This window comes from Girardinichthys multiradiatus, chromosome 1 (assembly GCF_021462225.1).
Source record: "Girardinichthys multiradiatus isolate DD_20200921_A chromosome 1, DD_fGirMul_XY1, whole genome shotgun sequence".
NCBI classification, from domain to species: domain Eukaryota; kingdom Metazoa; phylum Chordata; class Actinopteri; order Cyprinodontiformes; family Goodeidae; genus Girardinichthys; species Girardinichthys multiradiatus.
The window spans coordinates 34,690,706-34,711,853 of record NC_061794.1 but is presented as its reverse complement, the minus strand read 5'-3'; the positions used below and the strand labels follow the sequence as shown (position 1 = coordinate 34,711,853).

At 38.2% G+C, this 21,148-nt stretch overlaps 1 protein-coding gene across 2 annotated transcripts in view; it reads left to right on the top strand.

The window, feature by feature from the left end:
* Positions 1–21,127, top strand: part of si:ch73-181d5.4 — a 29,721-nt gene extending 8,594 nt beyond the window's left edge. For both annotated transcript variants that reach the window (XM_047366169.1, XM_047366178.1), the window contains 10 exons: positions 8,576–9,089; positions 9,811–9,970; positions 10,114–10,230; positions 10,324–10,431; positions 10,513–10,669; positions 11,994–12,612; positions 12,724–12,877; positions 12,987–13,076; positions 13,179–13,374; positions 14,076–21,127. In XM_047366169.1, the coding sequence (XP_047222125.1) occupies positions 8,576–9,089; positions 9,811–9,970; positions 10,114–10,230; positions 10,324–10,431; positions 10,513–10,669; positions 11,994–12,612; positions 12,724–12,877; positions 12,987–13,076; positions 13,179–13,374; positions 14,076–20,635 (8,675 nt within the window). In that variant the 3' untranslated portion in view covers positions 20,636–21,127. The remainder of the gene's footprint in view (positions 1–8,575; positions 9,090–9,810; positions 9,971–10,113; positions 10,231–10,323; positions 10,432–10,512; positions 10,670–11,993; positions 12,613–12,723; positions 12,878–12,986; positions 13,077–13,178; positions 13,375–14,075) is intronic.
* The last annotated feature ends 21 nt before the right edge of the window (positions 21,128–21,148 follow it).

Genomic DNA, 21,148 nt, shown 5'->3' with positions numbered 1-21,148 from the left:
GACTAGATGAAAAATATTAGGCTGCTATATTTCAGCAAACGCTCAGTATCCACAAAATATTTTTTGTTCATATACCAAACAGTTTTAATTTATCACTATAGATGAAAACATTTTGAGTTGATCAAGAATTTCATTCATAAAAGTATCTAAATCTAAAAAGATTAATTTCTTTCCTTAATGTTAACACCTCAGTACTGCTTACATGCTTTTCCTCAAAACTTGAGCATCAGCTTTCTCTCTTGGGTCTCCATCAGCACACTTGCCAAAGTTAAAATAGACCTGATGAACGATTTCTATGAAAAGACATCTAGAGGTATATGTGTCGTTAATTGAAGCTTCCTAAGAATCCAAGGAAATCTAAGAGAGTATTTAAGTCACGCATTAGAGGAGGTCCTAGTTTTGGTTTGATGAGCATTTTAAACATAAGGCATTGAGCAAATAAAGTGCCAAATGTACTGATACTAATAGTGAAGTACACGGTATTATGTTTTCCTACAAATAAAGAAACTGAATATAAGGGAAAAGTCTGCCAAAAACCCGTGATTTACCGAATCTATAGATGTGGCGTTGTGTGTTTATATGAAATCATATTGTGAAACTAAATTATTCTCTATACAGATGGGCATCATTGGTAAAGGTATAGAATTTTTTTGAAAGGTTAGTTTGAAAACTGCTGAAATATTCTGTCATACCGTTCCTACAGTTTAAACATATTTTAATGATATTACAGGAAAGGTGCACCAGGGTTTTCCAGTTGTATGAAGCACAAGGGTAGTGCTATACTCCCCCACACCAATGTGTTGCTGTACACTCCCTGTCAGCTGGTTTAGATGGCTACAACACGTTTCCCTTACTCATAAGATATATGTTATATATGGTATATATAATATTTGCAGTCACAAAAAATATGGACATTCATGACTTGTAAAAGAAATGATCACCACCCATCACAGTTTTAAACTACAGTTAGCAAGCTACGAGAGGCATGTCTGTTAAGCAGCGGGCTGCAGGCTGGCAGCCTGAGCAGATACCCTGACTACTTACCCAGCTACTTCTAGCTTGTCGGACCTTTAGTGTTACTCTACTAAAAGCAAATCAAACAGGTATGATTTTTCCGTGCATTAAGCACCTAACATCTTCTGCTACATTATTTTAGTACCAGTAGGGATCAGTTGCTTTTTTGTTCATATAAACACACCAAGTAAAAGAATTGCACATAAATCACACTCATGTCTTTCATGCGATAAATTCATGGCCTACAGTCTGGCCTCCATTGTTTTACAAATGGAAAAGTGGAGGTTAGGCCACTGTCACAATGTAAAGCCTTAAGAGACCCTGTTAGTCAATGTGGCTTTATAAACAACTGAGTTTCTGTCTTTTCAATTTCCGCATTGAATTTAGTTGGAGTCTTATTTGTTTTCGCTTTCATCGCTGATGGTGGTAAACCATGTTCTGCCAGACGAAACTACAACACAATGTTGACCCCGAAAGAAAAGGCCTTTTTGACCTGTGAATGTCACTGGGAGGCACAGGATGCAGTATCTGTTAGGAAATATTAAATAAATGCTATAGGCCATGATTATAAGACATTCCATGATGTGTTCCATGAATGTTTATTTTGGTTAAATCATGACCTGTGTTATGTCAAGTTTAAGTCTAAGCACTTTCAGGCTAAACAATAATAACAATTAGTTTGTTTTTTTTATTCACAGCACTTTGTCTGACTTATCCCATCATAGGTTGTGATGTGGTTTGGTGGTGATGTATTTCCCTTGTACACACATCTACATAGTCTCCATATTGTGCCTTGCTATATCGTGAAAGTATAGCTTTTAGGCTTTCTGTGCAGAGAGGGGACATGAATTTTAATTTAAAAATGTTTTTCAGTGTATTTCCTACTTTAAAAAGCTGACACTGTGTTTTGTTCTTCCTGTGTGTAATGTGAGCAATTAAATCCTGTGCTGTTGTCATGGGAAAGACACGTGAATCTTGTTGAGGATCAGTGTTGACAGCAGTTTACTTTACTCTGGAATGTGTTAGATTTAGATCGATTGCATCTTTTGCTATTGCATGCTCTAATAGCATGCATGTTCTGAAATCAATGTTCCAAGTCATTTTCTGATAATTCAATCACTTCACAGCCTGTCTAAAGAAGCTGATTGCGACACACAAGCACCCTCTACTGGCTAAAAGAAAAACATCTATAGAGTAAACTACTAACATTCCTGGTGTTTGAAAATCTGTAATATGTGCCGTAGAAAATTACAAAAAGAATATGGGAACCTTTGTGTAGAAATATAAAATTCTGATGATATTATCCCATAATAAGAGATTAAAAAAAAATCTACTTTACATGCTAAAAATAGTAATCTTCAAAAACAGCCATATTTGTGTTTGGAAGTGCTTTCCATGTTGTTTTGAAGGTGAATAAGAACAAGCTAATACTCATGAAATAAAACCATGTCGAAAGTTTCTTATGATTAAGAACTCATTTGAATGATAGGAAATAGGCTGATTTAATTAGAAAATCTGTTCAATACAAAATTGCAGTTTATGTAATATATGGTAGTAGTTTCATTTTTTTTTTACCATTATACAATGTATATATAGGTAATTTATTAAAGAGCTTTGAAAAGGTGAGCAGTACACATTAACGGTACACATTAATGTACACATAAACAGATGGAGCACTTAAAGATGTGGGTCCTGGTATTTGGTTGAGCTTTGTTAATCATTTCAAGGTTTGTTATATAAAACAAACTTTTGTGTCTCTGTGTGCCCCTTAGAAATAGGTAAAGTTGTGTCAGAAACTCCAGAGATTTCAGACAGAGACATATGCAGCATCTCAGATCTATTCACAAATTAACTTCTTTGGTACTGACGCGCAGACCTGAGCTACTACGTATAACTGCTATTGTGCACTACATATAGCTTTGCAACTAGGGTTCAGGCTGTTTGTACATTTATAGGTAAGCATCACTGCACATACAATACTCTTTAATCATTTTAGATTTTTTTCAAATGAGAAATTCAATGAGTCAATTAGGGTTTTTGTTTTAAAAAAACAAAAACACGATTATAAAGGCATGATTATACTGACCAACATGATTAATGTGAGATTTCTTCATTCTTATAAACTGAAACTTTATTTTGTCTCAAATAGTTTCTGCAAATATGTACCTTTGCCCGGCATTTCATGTTTGGCTCTGTTGGGCTTTCTTCCCAACAAACTTTTTCATTCATACTTCACATATTTTTTTTTTTTTGGTTGCTTCTTCATAGTGTGTTTACCTGCTACAAACTGAATGATTTTCAACAGACCGAGCTACTATAGTCACATTTCTATTTTCATTCTTTTACTGTGACTTTAAATGTTTTTTTTTTTTGCTTTTTTTTTTTTGTATATTATTTAAAGCTCCATCAACAATAATCTGTTGTTCTGTGGAGCACTATGTTTTAGGTTAATGGTTGGTGTGCAAATACATAGTTTATGTCCTTTTAAAATCAAACTAGTGACCACATATACCAGTGTTTAAAGTGGCTACAAAGGCAACAACATCATTAGGTTTAGGCTGAAACCACTTCAGTTGGTTTATGCGTACTGCCTTTATATGCTTTTAACAGATGCGAGGGAATCCTGTCGACGTTTAGGGCAGCATTACAACAAATTAACAGCAAGCTGGAAAAAGTCAGTGTCTCACCAAAGGTGTACAAGTCTACAGGTAGTACCAAAGACACATAAGAAAAGGATTTTGGCCACACCTTTTTGGGAAAAATTTGGGAACATTTTAGTGGATTAAATTTAACTGAAACTTCTACTTAAGCTTTTGCTCAAATGTGTTAATGAATACATTTTGAGTTTTTTCCTGTCTCTTAAATCAAGTGTGTATTATAAACCAGTCCACTGCCCATACCTATAGCCCTTTGACAAGAAATAATGGGTCACACTCTTGCAAGATGTTAAGTCATATGTTTTACTTTAAAACAATCTTAGCTTTGACTCAAAACTTTTAACAGCTGAACATCCTGACTTTGTGCAGCATACTAAAAAAATTTACATTGTTACAATTAATGGCGCATCTTTTTGTTCAGATCAAGTGAAATAAAAAAAAGGAAGGAATCACTCAATGACGAGGGAAAAAAAATACTGAATCAACCTGTAATTACATTCCTAAAATAAAATACCTGTATTTCATACCGGCAATTCATACTTCAAAAGAACCTAAATGGAGAACTCCATGGAACTCTTCATAAGTCGCTCTCACTGCAGGACACCCACTTAATACATTTCAAACACCACATAAGAAAAAAGTTCTGCCCCGATTATGTGTCAAGAACAATTTGCAAGAAATCTTAAATCATGGCTGCAAGAACAAAAGGACATTTTGTTGTTACAAGCCTGGGGGAGAGAACAAATTTCACCATTCTTGCATATCTATTGCCTGTATCTATTGCCTTTTGGTCAATTAATTAATAAATTAAATAATAAGCACTCATTAATTAGCTGTTCCAGACTGACAGAAAAACTGGACCCAACAAGGAAGTTATGAGTTGAAACAATGGAAAGGATTATGAAACTCATTCATGAAGTTAAACACTGTGTATAGCAAAAGATATTAGTTGTTCGATCAATTGCATTCAAAATGTGTTGCAAGTACAAGTAAAATGCAAAGGTTGTTAAAGAGAAACGTGCAATTTGTCCTAAGGCATCTAAGCAATAATGCACCCCATAACACATAAACAGAAGAAAACATTAAAGTTGGCTTATGACAATCTTTCATAGATTGTGGTATTTGGTTGTAAACCTTGAATTTGCTTTAGCCCAAGGGGTTGATGGTGGAATGTTTGTTTTGCACAATCCTTATGAAAAGCATAACGATACCTGGGGGGGAAAAAAGTCTCATTTCCGCTGTAAGTGGTATTAATTTCATACACTGGTAGGTTTCACAAAGCCAGAATTTTCAGCTGTCAAATAAATAGCATGTTATATCGTTTTTTTTTTTTTTTTGTTGTCATTCAAGTAAAACAACTGAACATCTCCCAAAGAGGAGTTATTGCATATTATCAAAGGGGTGAACATTAGGTGCACCGATTATCTCTGTTCCATATCTCTGCACAGATACATGTTATGTTTTACACATCCTAAGGATACAAAGATTGTTTTTACATTTGCATAATTTCTGCCAGTGGTACAGTTTTGATACACTTGATCTGAAGCAAAAAGGGAATTGTCTAAAATATTGGATAACATTGAAATACCTTGTTTGGATTGGTTTTACTTTCATTTTTTAAATTCAGTTACCTGCTCCCCTCAGCTTCAACAAATATTTAGTGTAGTGTAGGTGAATACTTTGAAATACATTGCAAAAACGGTTTTTCAGATTCACTTTAAATTTTTCTGAAATTTAGGAGATGAGAACTCTTAAACAAAACTGCTTTTGAAATGGGAACCTCAAAATGCAGATTTTACTTTTATTTATGCCCTTTCTACATCTGCTTTTAAGATAGCTGCATGCTGCTTCTCTAGACTTGTGTGCATGTACCCAAGTCTGCAGTCTAGTTTCTACTCATCTTTGATCAAAAACACACTTTTTTTCATATTGACCCCTGCGTATCAACCAAGGGTTTTTTTCTATTTTGAGAACACCTAGAGGGCATATAGACAGTAAATAAATACATTTTTCTCTTTTTCATAATATTCTTCAATGACGAAGTTAAAAACAACATTTTTGTGATTTTTTGTTTTTTCGATTTTGATAAAAAACAAAAATGCAGTAGCCATAGCCTTTTGTATGGGTCTCAGAATTGAACTCGGGTGCACCCAGTTTCCATTGATGAACCTTCAAATGTTTCGACAATTTAAATGGAGTCCACCTCTGGTAAATTCAGTTGATTTAACTGAATTTTGATTTGTCTACATCACTTGTCTATATCTCACAGTTAATAGTGCATATCAAACCATAAACCACACAATGAAGTCAAATGAATGTCTGTGGACCTCTGTGAATGGACTGTGCCAAAGAAAAAAGCTGGAGGAAGAACGCAATGCATTTATTTTTTCAAAAAAGCACCGTAGTCTCCATTTTTTTGGAAATGAGTGAAATATGGAAACGCCACGACCCTCCCCAGAGCTGACTTCCATTACCAAACTTAGTAACTAGGAAAGAAGGGCTTTGGTCAGAGATGTGACCAGGGATCCTGATGGTTATCGTTCGGACAGCTCCAGGGATTTTTGTTCCTATGTGGATTTAAACAATTCAGAACGTCAATCATTGCAAATGCACTCCAGCAATCAGGCGATTATGGTAGATCGGTCAGATGGACAAGGCAGATTGACATGGCAGCCTGTTGGAATTTTGCAGGAACACACCGTAGAGATGGCCAGATTCAGCGAAAGAATATTCTGGGGTCTAATGAAACCAAAATAGAACTACCTTTCCTGAACTCAAAGTGTCAGGTCTGGTGTCTGCACATCACCTTGTGAAGTATCCTATTATAAAGTATAGTGGCAGCATCAAGCTTTGGCGACGCTTTTCTGTGGCAGAAACTGGGCAACTGGTCTGCAGAGGTTAACATGACAACAACCAGATATAGCAGTGCTGTGGACCTTGGACTGAGGTGATGGTTCCTGACAATGACCCAAAGCACAGATTTCAGAGTGTGTCTGAATATTTAGTTACTCTTTTTAGTTAATTCAAATGCACACAAATTATGCCCTTGTGCCATAAAAGTTTCTCAACCAGGGTTAAATATTCTGTGACTATGCAGAGACATGAATTACCAAAACTAAAGATACTGAACGTGCTTCAGAGATTGTGTTGTAAACATGTAATCCCTGAATACATTTGGATGAACTAAGAAACCCGAGGATGCAGAATGTTACATTTCAGCTAACCATTAGCAGTTGTATAAAATACCAAGAGTACTTACTGTAATTTTAGTGTTGAAGTATGTCCTTTTGCAAGATGAATAATGGAAAAAAGTGCGGGAAACAATTGCTTTTGAGTTCTCCAAAAAGGTTTTGGCCATTCTTTGTATCATTACTAATAATATTTATGCATTGGTCACTGGATTAGACACATGGAGTTTAACTATTACAGTGAATTTATTCACAGAGGTTTTATCAACAGCACATTTTGGCAGAGAAATAAAGTGAAATAAAAAAGAAAGTACACCCTCGGTTAATTCTTAGGTCTGATTTTATAAACGATCTGATCTTTACCAGGTATTCCATTGTGTCATCACTGATTAAACAAAGATGAAACAAAAATACAACAGTTTGGAAAACAACTAAGTACACCCTCAAAACTGTGGATATATGTACAAAAGACAAAACGCTAATTTTATTTTTAATCAAGTTGCCTTCCTGTGTTTTAGCACTGAGGCATTAAAATCAGTGTTACAAATTCATAGTTTTATAAGGCTGTTTTCTATGAAGAGTTGCACATTTTATTAAAAGTTCTGAAAATAAAAGTAATTAAATATAAAAATGTAAAACATAAAACATTTTTAAACATCTTAACATGAATAGACAATTACACATTAAGACATGGCAGCCTTGAAATATATGCAAAATTACAAAAAGGAAAAAAACTCAAGAAATGGATCTGTTATTTTCTACTGCAAATGTATAAAGTAATTTAATTATTCAGGAGTGAACAGAAATTTAGTCATTCTTCCTCAACAAAATGTTTTATCTTTAAAGTGCACATGATCAGAAAATATTCTTCAAATTTTCTGTGTCTTTATTGCATCATCTAATTGGATTGTCTTTTGCTTATTTCGACTTTAAACTTATTTTGTTTGAAAATGTACAGCATTTAATAACCTCTCATTAAAGAAAAGTGTTTGCTCATATTGTAGTTGTTGTAAATGTTGACAGAATATGCTAAAATAAGTAAAAGCTGTGAAATGCTACCTAGCTGAACATCTTAATGACATAAATCAAGGAAATTATTAAGATTGACAATTAGGTGAGGGTCAGGTGAAAACATCTTATGCAGAGGATGCAAATGGTGCATTCCAGTCTAGTATTTATTCTTAGTTGTATATAATATAATTTAAAAGAAAAATAGTTCAGAAAGCCTCAGGGAATCTATGTTCTAAATGAGGCTGAAAAGCAGATCACAAATTACCTCTAAGAGGAACTGCACTAAAACAGAACCAGATCCTCTTATGCACACAAGTCCAGAAAAACCTTTGAAAATTATTTTCAAGAAAATATGCTGCATACACAGATGCATGTAAATACTGTTCTGTGAAAAGAGAAAAAAACATTTATTACAACGATCTGTGAGATCTGGTGCCTTCTCCAGGCCAGAACCCATTTTTTGCTTCAGTCACACTTTTGAAGTGCTAGAATTAGAGGAAAAGTCCAAATGTTGGTCATTTGTTAATATGTAATGTTCATTTTAATCAAATATTCATACTACCTGCTGTAGTATACAGAATAGATATAACAGACTTGACAAAAATCAAAAAGATGAATAAGTATTAATTGGTGACTAATTGCACATCTGTTTTCTTTTTCATATTCATAGAATACCATACTTTTCTTTTTCCTTATTTCTAACAGCTGATGAGACCAGTGAGAAGTCAGAAAGTGATATTGAGACCATATCTCCTCTAAAACAATGTCCAGAGGAGCCCTCAGCAGATGCTCCTCTGCTTTCTCAGCCTGTAACGGAGGAACCACCATTACAGAATCTGTCTCAGGAAAAAGAACCTGAAAGTAGTAATGTGTCTAATCAGCAAAATGCAGAAGAAGGTGCCTCCACCCCACCAACACCTGAAAAATCTGATCAACCTGCAGCCACACAAGCTCCACCCATTTCCACTGTTCGACATCTTGAGATGGGTGCCTTAATCGTCAAAAAGACCACATATGTTATACCAAAGAAACAGCCGGTATCTCAGTCTCCATCCAGCCAGGCGTCCCAGAAAGTGTCTTCAGTTCCCACTCTGCTGAATGAAACCCGTAATCTGCTCGTGCCTCCAGCACCCAGTGCTCCGTCCTCCAGACCCTCTCAGCCCAATAACCAGGTCCGACAGAGCATCCAGCGCTCCCTCACCACCATCCTGTTCAAGAGGTGAGAACGGTTTCAGAGGCTCACGTTAAAACCTCAGTCTGTGTACAGTTTGGGTTCGTTTTGCTTTAATCCTTCAGTTTTTTGGTTTGGAAGGTATAAAAAATAAATCATTGCTGAATGTTTTAATTGGATACTGAAATTAAGTGACTACAACCTTAGAAGAAGTCCACTGTTGTAAACAAGAGTAAACCAAAATTCCTCAATAATGGTTTAAAAAGATTATTTAGAACATACAGGTGCATTTAAGTAAATTAGAATATCATTGAAAGCAATATATGTTTTAATAATAAAACTTACCAGTCCAAAGTCTTGTGAATCATCCCCGGGCTCTTCAAGTTTTTCTCTCAAGGCTGTGGTTATCCCTGTTGCTTGTGCACATTTTTTATTACTACACTTTTCCGTTGAGTTCCTTGTTGATGAAAAGCGCTATATAAATAAACTTGAGTTGACTTCCACTCAGTTTTCCATAAATATAGTTGGATGCTAGTTTAGCGTCCTGTGGTGGGTGTAATTAACTTGTATGAGTTTCATTTTTTGAAAACCATTAATAAAATAGTTGTTTGGTGATATAATTTCTTGAGCTACACCTGTTGCTATTCCTACTAAAGGTGGCTGTACGACCATTAAAATCATGTTGTTAACAGCCCTTTTTTCACACAGTGCTTCTGTATTTTCATGTTAGTGTGTAATTTGATTGGAGATGTGTTTTTCATTTCATTAGGGTGACTGATTGTCAAGATCTGGAGATGCCTGAGAGCGAAGTCGTGAAACTTGTCGCTGGCATTGAGAAGGAAATGTTTGATATATTCCGCAATACAGACAGCAAATACATGAACAAGTATAGAACTATAATGTTCAACCTAAAAGACCCAAGAAATAAGGTTGGTTGACTTTTTACTGAACTTGCTTATATTTAATTATATTTCTCACCACTCTATGTCCAATGTGAATCATCATACAACAGATTGATTTTATTCTTTCCTGGTGAAATCAAATTGATATTCCTTTTCCTAATCTCTTTTAGGGCTTGTTGTATCGGGTTGTTAATGGAGAGATTGGTCCCTTCAGACTGGTCAGAATGACCCAAAAGGACATGCAGGCTACTAAGGCCCCTGAGCCAACTGTTAAGGAAACAACTCCGGTAGAGAATATCTAGAAACAAAAACTGATCAATCTTTTAAGACAATTCAGAACTTTTTCTGATGGGCTTATGTTACTGTTTCTGATTGTGAAGGTTAAAGTTGAAGCTGCTAAGAGGACAAATATGCCTAGGCCTGAAGCTGTGAAGATTGATTTGCGCAGTTTGAATCCTGCTAGACCCGAAAGAAAGCCTGAGAGCACGGTTTGTACCCTCTCTACTGATGGACCCACTAATCTTTTTGTTATACTTACTTTGTATTTTTATTTTCCATTAAATTCCTAGGAACAGGTAAAAGTTCTTCCAGCACAACCTTCCAAGGCGAGAGTTATCCAACCAAGCAAAAACAAAAAGATGCCAGATATTCTTTCCTGCATGCTTAAGGATACAACATCCGAACACAAAGCTCACCTCTTTGACCTGAAATGCAAAATATGCACAGGTAAATTCAAAAGAAATCTTTTATTAATTTATTCAACTGCTGTTATACCTTAAAAGTCTGTGATCTGCAGGTTTGTTTTTGTCTTTGACTGTAGTGTATTCTTGTCAGATCTTTAAACTACAAGCAGCTAGGCCTCAAGAGGCTAGTGAGTCCTCAGCTTTGTTTTCAAAGTAGCAGTGAAAGCTGTTTTGATTTTTTTGTTGTTTTTTGTTTAACTGATTATTTTCAAACGGGGAAGGAGAGGAAAATCAGAGATGAGAGATTTGATCATGATAGAAGTAGATAAACTGTTTAAACTAATTGGTGTATTAAAAGAAATCAACTTTTTTTTTGTTAAAAAACTGAAGCTTGGTAGATGATGAGGGTATTGAAAGTTAAAGAAAAGCCCTATTTACAACCAGAGGAAAATACATATGCACCAATCATGCTTTTCTATCTTTAATGTCTAACCTGCCAGTCCTGAATTTTACCAATTCTTTTCCCCCTTTGAACCGGAACACATAAAAGAGAAAAATGGGCTGCAGGTTCTTTGATTGATAGTACTTTAGTACTGCCAAATTCTTTTAAATCCAATAGTACATTTAAATCCATCAGATAGAGATGATATCTATTTATTTTTTATTAAACTTAAAATAATCCATTATAGTGCATGCTACTGGCTTATTCATTTATTGGCTGAAAATGGTGGGAGTTATTAATTTTGATGCACTTGATGAAAAGAAAAAAAATCTAAACTTCTGCATCAGACTGTGCGATCACCTATCGGAGTCGATCAAGGGAAAAATGGCCAATTCTGATTTGTGGATGATTAGTCAGTGCATCTCTATAATTGAAACAAACGTTACAGGGCCGATTTTGATCTTTTAAACAGTCAAAATGGTGAAGGTGAAATACAGTTTAATGTAACCTCTGTATGAAAAATATCTCGGCTGCTGTGGCCTGTAGCAGCATAACTAGAAAAAGTTCAGCATTATACAAAAGGTTTAAAGTCTTAAATAATTCAACACAATTTTCCAATATTTTCTAATATATTTTGGGTTGTAGATTGCCAAAACAAATGTATGATCAGTTGTTTTTAATATGGAGCGGAGGAGACAAAATTGGAAAGATATAATCGTTTGTACTAGTTGTAATCAAAACAATCCCTAGACAATGTATTCTTAAGGGGTTAGGTCTTAAAAGAACAACCTGTGTTACTATCTAAATTTAAAAGCTGAAAATATTGTCTGCGTAGTCTAAATGATATCATTATCTTAAATAAAGCATGTAAAAAGCCTGCGTAAAGCATATTACTGTTAAAACAATTTCTTATTCATTTTCAAAGGCCAGATGCAAGCTGGAGAAGATGAAGAACCTGCGAAGAAAAAAACAAGGATTTCTACATCAAGAGATAAAACTGAGCCATCTTGGAAGAAGCCTAGAGGAGATGAGTCTCCTCTGTTGGCACCACCTGACACACCTGAAATGGATTATCCCACATCTTCACTGATGGAGCCATCGTTCCAAATTGATATTGATTCTCCAAAGTTGACAATTGTTGAATCTCCTGCTTCCCCGGTGATGGATTCTCCTGCCTCCCCAATATTAGAGTCTCCTGCCTCCCCTATCATGGAGTCCCCTGCCTCTCCAACTCCAGAGGGATCCACAGTGCCTCCACCAAAGAGATCGTATACACCGGTTGTGATTCCCACCGTCTCCACTGTAACCATTACAAGACGTGATCCTCGAACAGCAGCAAACAGATTCCCTGCTTCCTCAGGGGGCAACTTCGGTCTCAGTAACAGCATTAACAAACAAGCAGCCCCTTACACAACTATAAAAGGCACCCCGGCCTCCAGCTCAGCTTCACCACCTTCACTATCACCAACGAAAGCATTACCCAAATCCATCTTAATGAAACCATCCTCCTCTGCTGATCCAAGACTTTATGGTGCATCCTCCAGGTACTTAAAGAGCTCTGAAAGTATAAATTCTAAATTTAGTTTTAATGTTTCAGTCTCGTTGGGAAGAGATATGGGGATTTCATTTTTATTGTGCTATTATTTGTGTTTCAGAGCCATAGTCTCTCAAACCCCAGCAGATGGTGATACAACACAGTTCCTAGCTAAGCAGTGTATACTGTGGAAAGGCTTTCTAAACATGTTCACGGTGGCTAAGTTTGTGACGAAGGGATATCTGGTTTCCGGACCTGCTGAAAATCTTAAAGCGGTATAGTAATGCACAATAGTGTTTAATGTTAGCTGAGCTGTGCCAAGAACATCTGGCTCAGTCATAGAGCAAATTGTTGAAAAACATTGCTTCTCTGTGTGTTGCGTAGGATTTGCCTGATACCATACAGATTGGGGGGCGAATCTTACCTGAAACTGTGTGGGACTATGTTGAAAAACTCAAGACCTCGGTTACAAAGGTAAGGAAGATATGTTTTGTATTAATATTTGCACCTTGCAAGATAATGTTGAAGATGTATCAGTTTTTTACTTAGCCTTCTGTTGGCCTTTTTTTCATTTAGGAGTTGTGTGTGATCCGGTTTCACCCTGCAACAGAGGAGGAAGAGGTGGCCTATGTGTCCCTTTTTTCCTACTTCAGCAGCAGAGGTCGTTTTGGTGTGGTTGCCAACATCAGCCGTTCCATCAAAGATGTATATCTTGTTCCTCTTGCTGCAAATGAATCGATCCCATCTATACTACAACCTTTTGAAGGTCCAGGTACAAATGATACACCTTTTGTGTCTTATTTTTTTTGAGTGATGTTCAATTTCACCCTAATTTTAAAAGCAGTTTTTTATATCAACTAGAGTTACACTGATCAGGCTTTTCCTGGCCAATTCTGATTCCTGGTTTTCTTTGAAGTCTGATCCACTGATTCATTTCTGATAGCTTCCGATTTTCTTTCTACTTAACATATAAAAGGGAAAGAAATGTACTACAGGTTCATCGACAGAGGTAGTAGAAAATGAAGGAATTATAAGATCACCCCCATTTTCCTTAACCTTTTTTGGATTTTTATTGATGAGTTAGATTTTTTAAACACCAAAAATGGTGAGAGTTCTTAGTTTAAATAAAGGACAGAAAGATTTTTCAATGTTGGACCTGCCTATTACCCATTAGGGCCAATAAAGCAAAAATTACACAACTCATAGGTGCGTCTCTAATATCAACTCTTCTATGTTTACATTTTCATCTGTTACATGTTTTAAGTATCCTGAATTCAACTAAAATGTAGATATCTGGTGCAAAAACACTATGAGCAGTTTAGTGATGGCTTTAGAAGTGATTTTTAGTCAACATTAATACAAGTATACCTATGCTAGACTCGTCAATTATTGGTCATTATATTTCTGATCCACATTATGAGTTTTTAATTTGTATTTAAGTAAAATGACTTAGAATGTTTGTTTGTTTTTCAGGCCTTGAAAAGAACCGACCCAATCTTCTTTTGGGCCTAGCAATTGTCCAGAAGTTAAAGCGTCCAGGGAGCTTGCCCCTGGAAACTGAAGAGAAGAAACTCAAAATTAACATGTCCAAAGACCCTATGTGGATCCCAAAACCACCAGTCCTTTATGGTTCTGACAAGCTGGAAATATTCAAACCATATGATCCAGAGACTGCTGGTAGTTCCTCCTTTCCTGGTTCACCACCCTGCGTTGGATCGCCATCGGACTCTTCCTCTTGTGGCTCAGTTAACACACCTTCCCTCTTGAATTCCGTTAAAGCAACTCCTTCTGTCTCATCCATTGCTGCCACTGAGACCACATCTGTTAACAACTCAGGCAAGAATGCTACACCATCATCCAGCAACAAGACCCCATTACAGACTATTTTAAAGACATTGTTTAAGGGAAAAGAGTCTAACCCAACAGCGTCACCTGATGGAAATTCCCCAAAAACAGCAGAAAGCGCTATAAAGAAACCATTGTTCTCTAAAGTATCTGGATCTATGGTTGATCCAATAGTCCAGCAATATGGACAGAAATCAAAAATTAAAAAGGTGGAAAAAGAAGAAGAAAAGGAAGATGACCTTGACAGACCCTATGACCCCGAAGAAGAATATGATCCCTCAAAGGGTTACAAACGTTTTACTCCACATATCACAGACAATAATAAGACAGACGACTCTGCATTAATAGGCTTGGTGGAAGATGATGTGGCCTATGATCCAGAAGATGAAACTATCTTTGAGGTATTTCAAGGTGATGCTGCAGTAACGAAGCCCCCCATTCCAACCCAAAGTGCAGATACTCCATCATTCCCGACACCAGTTTCCGATTCTACTCCAACAACGCTTAAGTCTAACCGATCTTCAGTAATGTCAAAACTTCCTACGGGCGCTGTAGTTGTTTCTGCTGCAACTCTGAGTGAACAACAGCGGATGCTTGAGGAACTTAATAAGCAAATTGAAGAGCAAAAGCAACAGTTAAAAGAGCAGGAAGAGGTGCTACGTCAACAGAGAGAGGCTGTGGGTATGTTTATGGCTCACTTTTCTGTTTCTGATACATTAATGTCTCCTCCTACCAAAGAACTGCCACTCAGCCAGCTGCCAACTGTGCAGGGTGGTGTAATACCAACAGAGTCGAAGCCTGTAGATAAACCTGACAAGGTCAGCAACAATACAGCAGTTGAGGATAATTCCGTTGTGAAGCCAGAAACGGTTAAGCTAGGACACACAACGGTCAGTGATAATGTGAAAGATACCACAAATACTCTGACACAGCAAATGGGAGCACAAGAAAATGTAAAGGAATGTGAGAAATATTCCTCTGCTGGAGAAATTGAGGACTCCGATGTAGCTTATGACCCTGAAGATGAGTCACTTTTTGATGAAATCCAAGATGATGTGTTTAAAGGAGGAAGTACAAAAACGAGTGATGCTTCATCTAGGACTGAGGTTGGTGTTGGGGCAAAAGCTGCCTCTCCAAATTCACACCACAGCAGAAGGCGAAGGTCACCACCTAAAAGACGGAGTCATCGAGAAAGGGACCACAGAAGCCCATCAAGAAGGTCACAGAGGCGTTCTCATTCACATTCTAGGAGACATAGAGACAAGGATAGACACAGAAGAAGTGAAAGAGACCGGTCAAGACACAGAACCAGAGATCTGTCTGAATATCCGGGACATCATCGGAAAGACCATGCTACTAGCAGACATTCTCACAGCCGGAGAAGGTCCTCATCTTCCCCGAGAAGAAAACACTCTGCCTCCCTTTCACCAAATCGTCACAGGGAATCCCCTTCACAAGTCATTGATAAATCGAAACATAGAAGTGGTCCATGTAATCCTCCTGAGACTTTAAAGACAATCACAGCACCATCATCGCAATCAGCTATTGGAATTAAAAGTGAGCCAGATGAACATAAGTTAGATTGTAACCTTGTTGAGAAGCCTGTTAAACACTCACTTGAACTTATTCAGAATGTAAAGACTGAGATTTCAGAACCATCAGCCAGTCAATATGATAATCAAATCAGCAGTTCTTCTAGTCAGGAAAGCAAACCATCTCTGCAAGAGAGATGGTTTCAAGACAAATTCGAAAGCAAAATTCCTCTGAGAGAAATTGATCCACCTCTTCGAGATTCTCCTGAAAGCCCTGATCCAGAACCACAGTTTTCAAAACCTTCCATCACTGAAGATGTTGATTGTGCTAAGACTGATCTACCAATGGGACTAAATATTCAGGAATCAGGACCAGAAAGAGATGCTGTTGTGCACAGTATTCAACTTGGCACAAGTTTTCAAGATACTGGAAATACAACTCCAGATATGAAAAATTCTGAACACCGACTGACACATACAGATCTAATGGAAAAGAGAATTGGCTTTATAGCACCAGACAAAAAACGGCTTGACATGCAAAATGTGATGACAAATGTTTTGGGCCCTACACTAAGCATTCAGAATACTCCCAAAGATGGTCATGGGCGACGTTTAATGCAACAAGCAACATGTCTTCCGGGTTCAATGCTAAATTTGATAAAGAATCATAACCCCATTATAACTGATTCACAGACTGTCTCAGGAGGCTCAGAAATAAGAAATCAGGTGAAAGGAACAGAAAACTCTTCTTTGCAATGCATTAACCAAGATGTAATATGTTCATACCCTGGTGTAAAGCAAAATGTTGTGCAGATTGCGTCAAATTCAGAAATGGCAAAATCAAGCAGACAAAATGAGATCCCAAATCAAGTTGTTAGAAACCAGTTGTCCGATAGACCTCTGCCTGGGTCAGAAGATTCTATCTCAGCTATGCTGCATAATAATCCAAATATAAGTGGGCATGTTGATCAGGCAGAGCAAAATGTCAGTTATTACGGAAAAGCTTTACCTTTTTTGAAAACAGATGAGTCAATACCACAGCCAAATAACCCAGACAGCAAGTCAGGCATCATGAAAATGGACACTTCATTTGGGAGTGCACAGTTTGAAGGCACAATTTCACATCCTGGGACATTGGGGTCTCATGTAAGAATAGGTATTGAAACAGGTCAGAGTCCATCTCTTATTGGATTTAGAGATCAAACACATTCACTTGGCAGAATGGAATCTCAATCCTTTAGAGGAGATGCAGTCTTTAGTGGAGGTCAAGAAAGTGGAAATAGGCCAGACATTACAAATCCAGACTGGAGAGGTCCAGGGTCATTTCGCATTGGTCAAAACAAAGTCCTTGGTCCACCTGAGAGACATCCTGGTTCAAATGCCCCAAAGTCAGACTGTGGAGATGCTCAGAAAGGATTAAATAGGGAAGTATCAGATCCAGTCAGAGCAGGGACATTTACACAAAATGATTGGATTGCCCATCAGTTTGGTAAAAGAGGGTCAAACTTGGAGAGTCAGGGCTCTTACAACGTAGGTGCTCAAAACTTTCAGTACGGACAAAGAAATCAAGAAGTAAGTCCAAACAAACAAGCTTTCATGTATGATGCTATGGGACCAAGAAGGGGAGATTTTATGGGAGCTAGAACTGAAATAAGAAATCCTGAGTTCCAGTTTACAAGGAATGACACAAGTCAAACGGTGTGTTCCGATATGATGGAAAAAAGGCCTGAAAAGAAAGACCCTGATGGTGATGTGACAGTGCATGACAGGAGAGAACCACCAGGTCCCAATTTGAACAGACAGGGACCTGAATGGATAGGTCCCAACAGTGAGAACCCTGTGAATAACAGTAGAGGATTAGGGACTCCAGATTTCATGGGACAAAGACTTGAAAAAACAAACGTACCTGTAAGGAGAGGACCAGATGTCACTGGTCAAGGAATTGACATAAGGGGTCCCTATATGAAGGGTCCTGGGAATGAATGGAGAGGAACAGGAGGTCCAAACTTCAAAGGAGGGCCTGAAAGGAGAGGCGTATCTATGGAGTGTGCTGAGCAATACACCAGAGGGTCTGAAAATCTAGAATTAAGAGGACCTGGGCACGATAAAGGAAGCCTTTCTGTGAAAAATACTAATTCTCAGAGTATAGGTGGAGGTCCAGTTTTCCGAGGACCGGGTACTGAAGGCAGATGCTTATCTGTGGAAAGTCTTGGGCCAGACAGAATGTCTGGACATCCAAATTTTAGTGAGCAAGGGTCCAATAATAGAAGTACTACGATGGGTGGCCCACAAATTGACAGGAGAATGACAGAAGGACCAGATTTCAGAAGGCCTGTAAATGAAATAAGAGGTCATACTATGGATAGCCAAAATTCTGACAGGAGAGGTGCTCGGGGGCCAGAAAATTGGGGACCAGGTCCTGAAAGAGAAGGAGCATATTTGGGGGGTGCTAGGCCCGAAAGCATAGAAAAAGGACAAGAAATTATTCTCCCAGGTTTAGAAGGTCCAAATCTTCATAGTGAACAGGAAGGACCACACTTCAGGGGACAGGTAACAGAAGGTACATGTCTAAATTTGGAAGGCTCAGAACACAGTAGAAGAGGTCACAATCTCCAGGGTCCAGGTTCCAATATGGCAGGTTCAGTACTCAACAGAACAGGGCCAGGGGGTCCAGGTACTGAAAGAATATGGCCTCAAGATGAATATCCAGAAGGCACAAACATGAGGGACCCTTGGCCAGAAAACGCAGCTCCAAACATGAAACAAGCACACAGCAGGAGCCATCCAAGAGGCTCAAAGTTCAGGTGTTTTGAGCAAAGAAGAACATCTTCAGATATGGAGGGTGTGCAGCCAGATAGGAACATGGCAGAGCCTGAAGAAGTGGACCATAACAGAATAGATGCAGGAGGTGCGCAGAGTGTTGGGATGGGTCCACGATATTGTTGGAGACCATGTAATGAAAGTACAGGTCCAGATTATGAGGGCCCAGTCCCTGACAGACAAAACCCAAGGGGCCCAAGCTTTAGAGAACCTATGCCTGTAAGGCCATGTCCAGGTATGGACAGCCGAAAACCTGACTGGAGAGAATCTGGTGGTCTTGATTGTAGAGGTCGAGGTACCAGGGAAGAAGGGGCAAATACAGAGGGTCTTGAATATGAAAGACAAAATAACTGGGTTGAATCTGAACCTGTTCAAGAATTTCCTACTTACGAGATCTTAGATTCTGATAGAGGAGGTCGAAATTTTAGACCTTCAAGGCTAATGAGAAGAAACATCAGAAGACCGGGACCAAATGTCCATGGCTCTGCACCTAGTCGGAGGGGTGGTGCCTTTGAAGGGAAATGGTCAGAGAGAAGAGGGCCAAGATTCGAGGAGTTGGACAGAGGTGGATCTTCTGGGGATATCTGGGACAACAGTGGCGACGGGAGTTTAGAGACTTTCCAAGATTGTCCTGATGAACAGGGTGAAGAGCCTCAAATGCATGACGATTATAGTGAATGGAGAGACACACAGGATAGTGAAAATGTGCAGTGTTCTGTTTCTGGAGATGACTGGGATAGGCCTGCTTGTGGAGGTCCAGGGTTTGTTCAAGACAATGCAGATATTGAATGTCCTGGACCTAATAGAGAAGGAGAAAAACTTGATTGGAAGGACCATAATAGAGCAGGTTCTGGGGTATTTTTCAGAGGGAGAGGGAATAGAGGTCCATGCAATAGAGGACAAAACTGGGGTCGAGTCCGAGGTAGAGGACGAGGATCAGCTATGCAGAGACAAATAAACATGGAAAATGACTGGGGACAGCAGGACTTTAAGGGGGATATTGGAGGCCATGATGGTGGCATGCCCTGGGCTCAAAGGGGAGGTTTCAATTTGAAAAATTCAATCCCAAACAGGAGACATTTTGAGATGGAGGCTCCAGGAGGCCCAGATTTAGGATGCCTGGAACCAGGCTACAGAAATTTGAACGATGAAGGTCCCGAGTCAGATGGAAGAGTTTTAAACTTTGGTGAATCAGGATCTGAAAGGCATAGCGTAGACATGGATGATCATGGAACAGGTGCTCAAGGATTTGGGCATGAATTCAGAAGAGTAAGGAGAGGTCCAATAATGAGACAAGGGCCCAGCAATGCAGAAATAAGAGGAGTGTCACCTAATGGTTCAAATCTTAGACATAGTAGATGGGATACAAACTCAGAGTTTCCTCAGTCTGATAGAAGAGTACCAGATAGGAGGGTAAGGGAACAAAGGCATCAAGGTCAAACAATAGGCAGAGAGGGAAGAGGTTCTCATCAAGAGGGCCATGGCACTCGTGAAAGACCTCCAGCACAGTTCAATAGGCCTGTAGGTCCTGGTCCAAACAGAGAAGGAAAGTCATTCCATGATTTTGATAGCTCACAAAATCAGCAACCTGTGCAACCACAAAGACACAGAGGTGCCTTACTTCCCACTCCTTCAGAATGTCCACTACCAAATACTATGATTAAGAGTCATGATGGCTCCTTAATGAAAACACCACAGTTTGGTCCCCCATTCAATAGGAACAGGGGAACGGTTAGAGGCAGAGCAGTGGATAATCGGTTCAGAGGGCGTGCAAGAGGGCAAGGACGAGGAGCCCCTGTACATAAAATAAATGTTGGGTATGAAGACAGAATGTAATTAAAATGCTAAAATAGATTTAATACTGGACATGTGTTTATTAAAAAACAAAGTACTCTTTAGGACACCAAGGCTGAAAGACACTTTAATAGAGCTCCTCTTTAATGGATTGTTTTGTAAAGGGTAGAATTAATTTCTATTACAGCTTGACTCGCAAGCATAGAAATGGGTGAAATCTGCAATGGTTAATTGATCTAGAAATGCAGTTTTTGTGTTAATTATGTTCAACTTTGTTACTATAGTCATAGTAGTATGATTGTGACTTACACCCTGTAAATTATTTGTTGTATATCATATACTCTGTGCATTTTGTAGAAGGAAATAGTTTGAAACGCTTTGTACAAAAATAGTTTTTTTTGTTTGTTTTTAACAGAGCCATAACATCACTATATTGTTGTTTTATTTGTATGTTGTGATCATAAAAATGTAACTTGTGTCAGTGTTCTTTCAGAATGCTACGAGTCAATAAAGTGACATTTTCAAAACTTGTAAGAAATGTAATTTGTTAATATT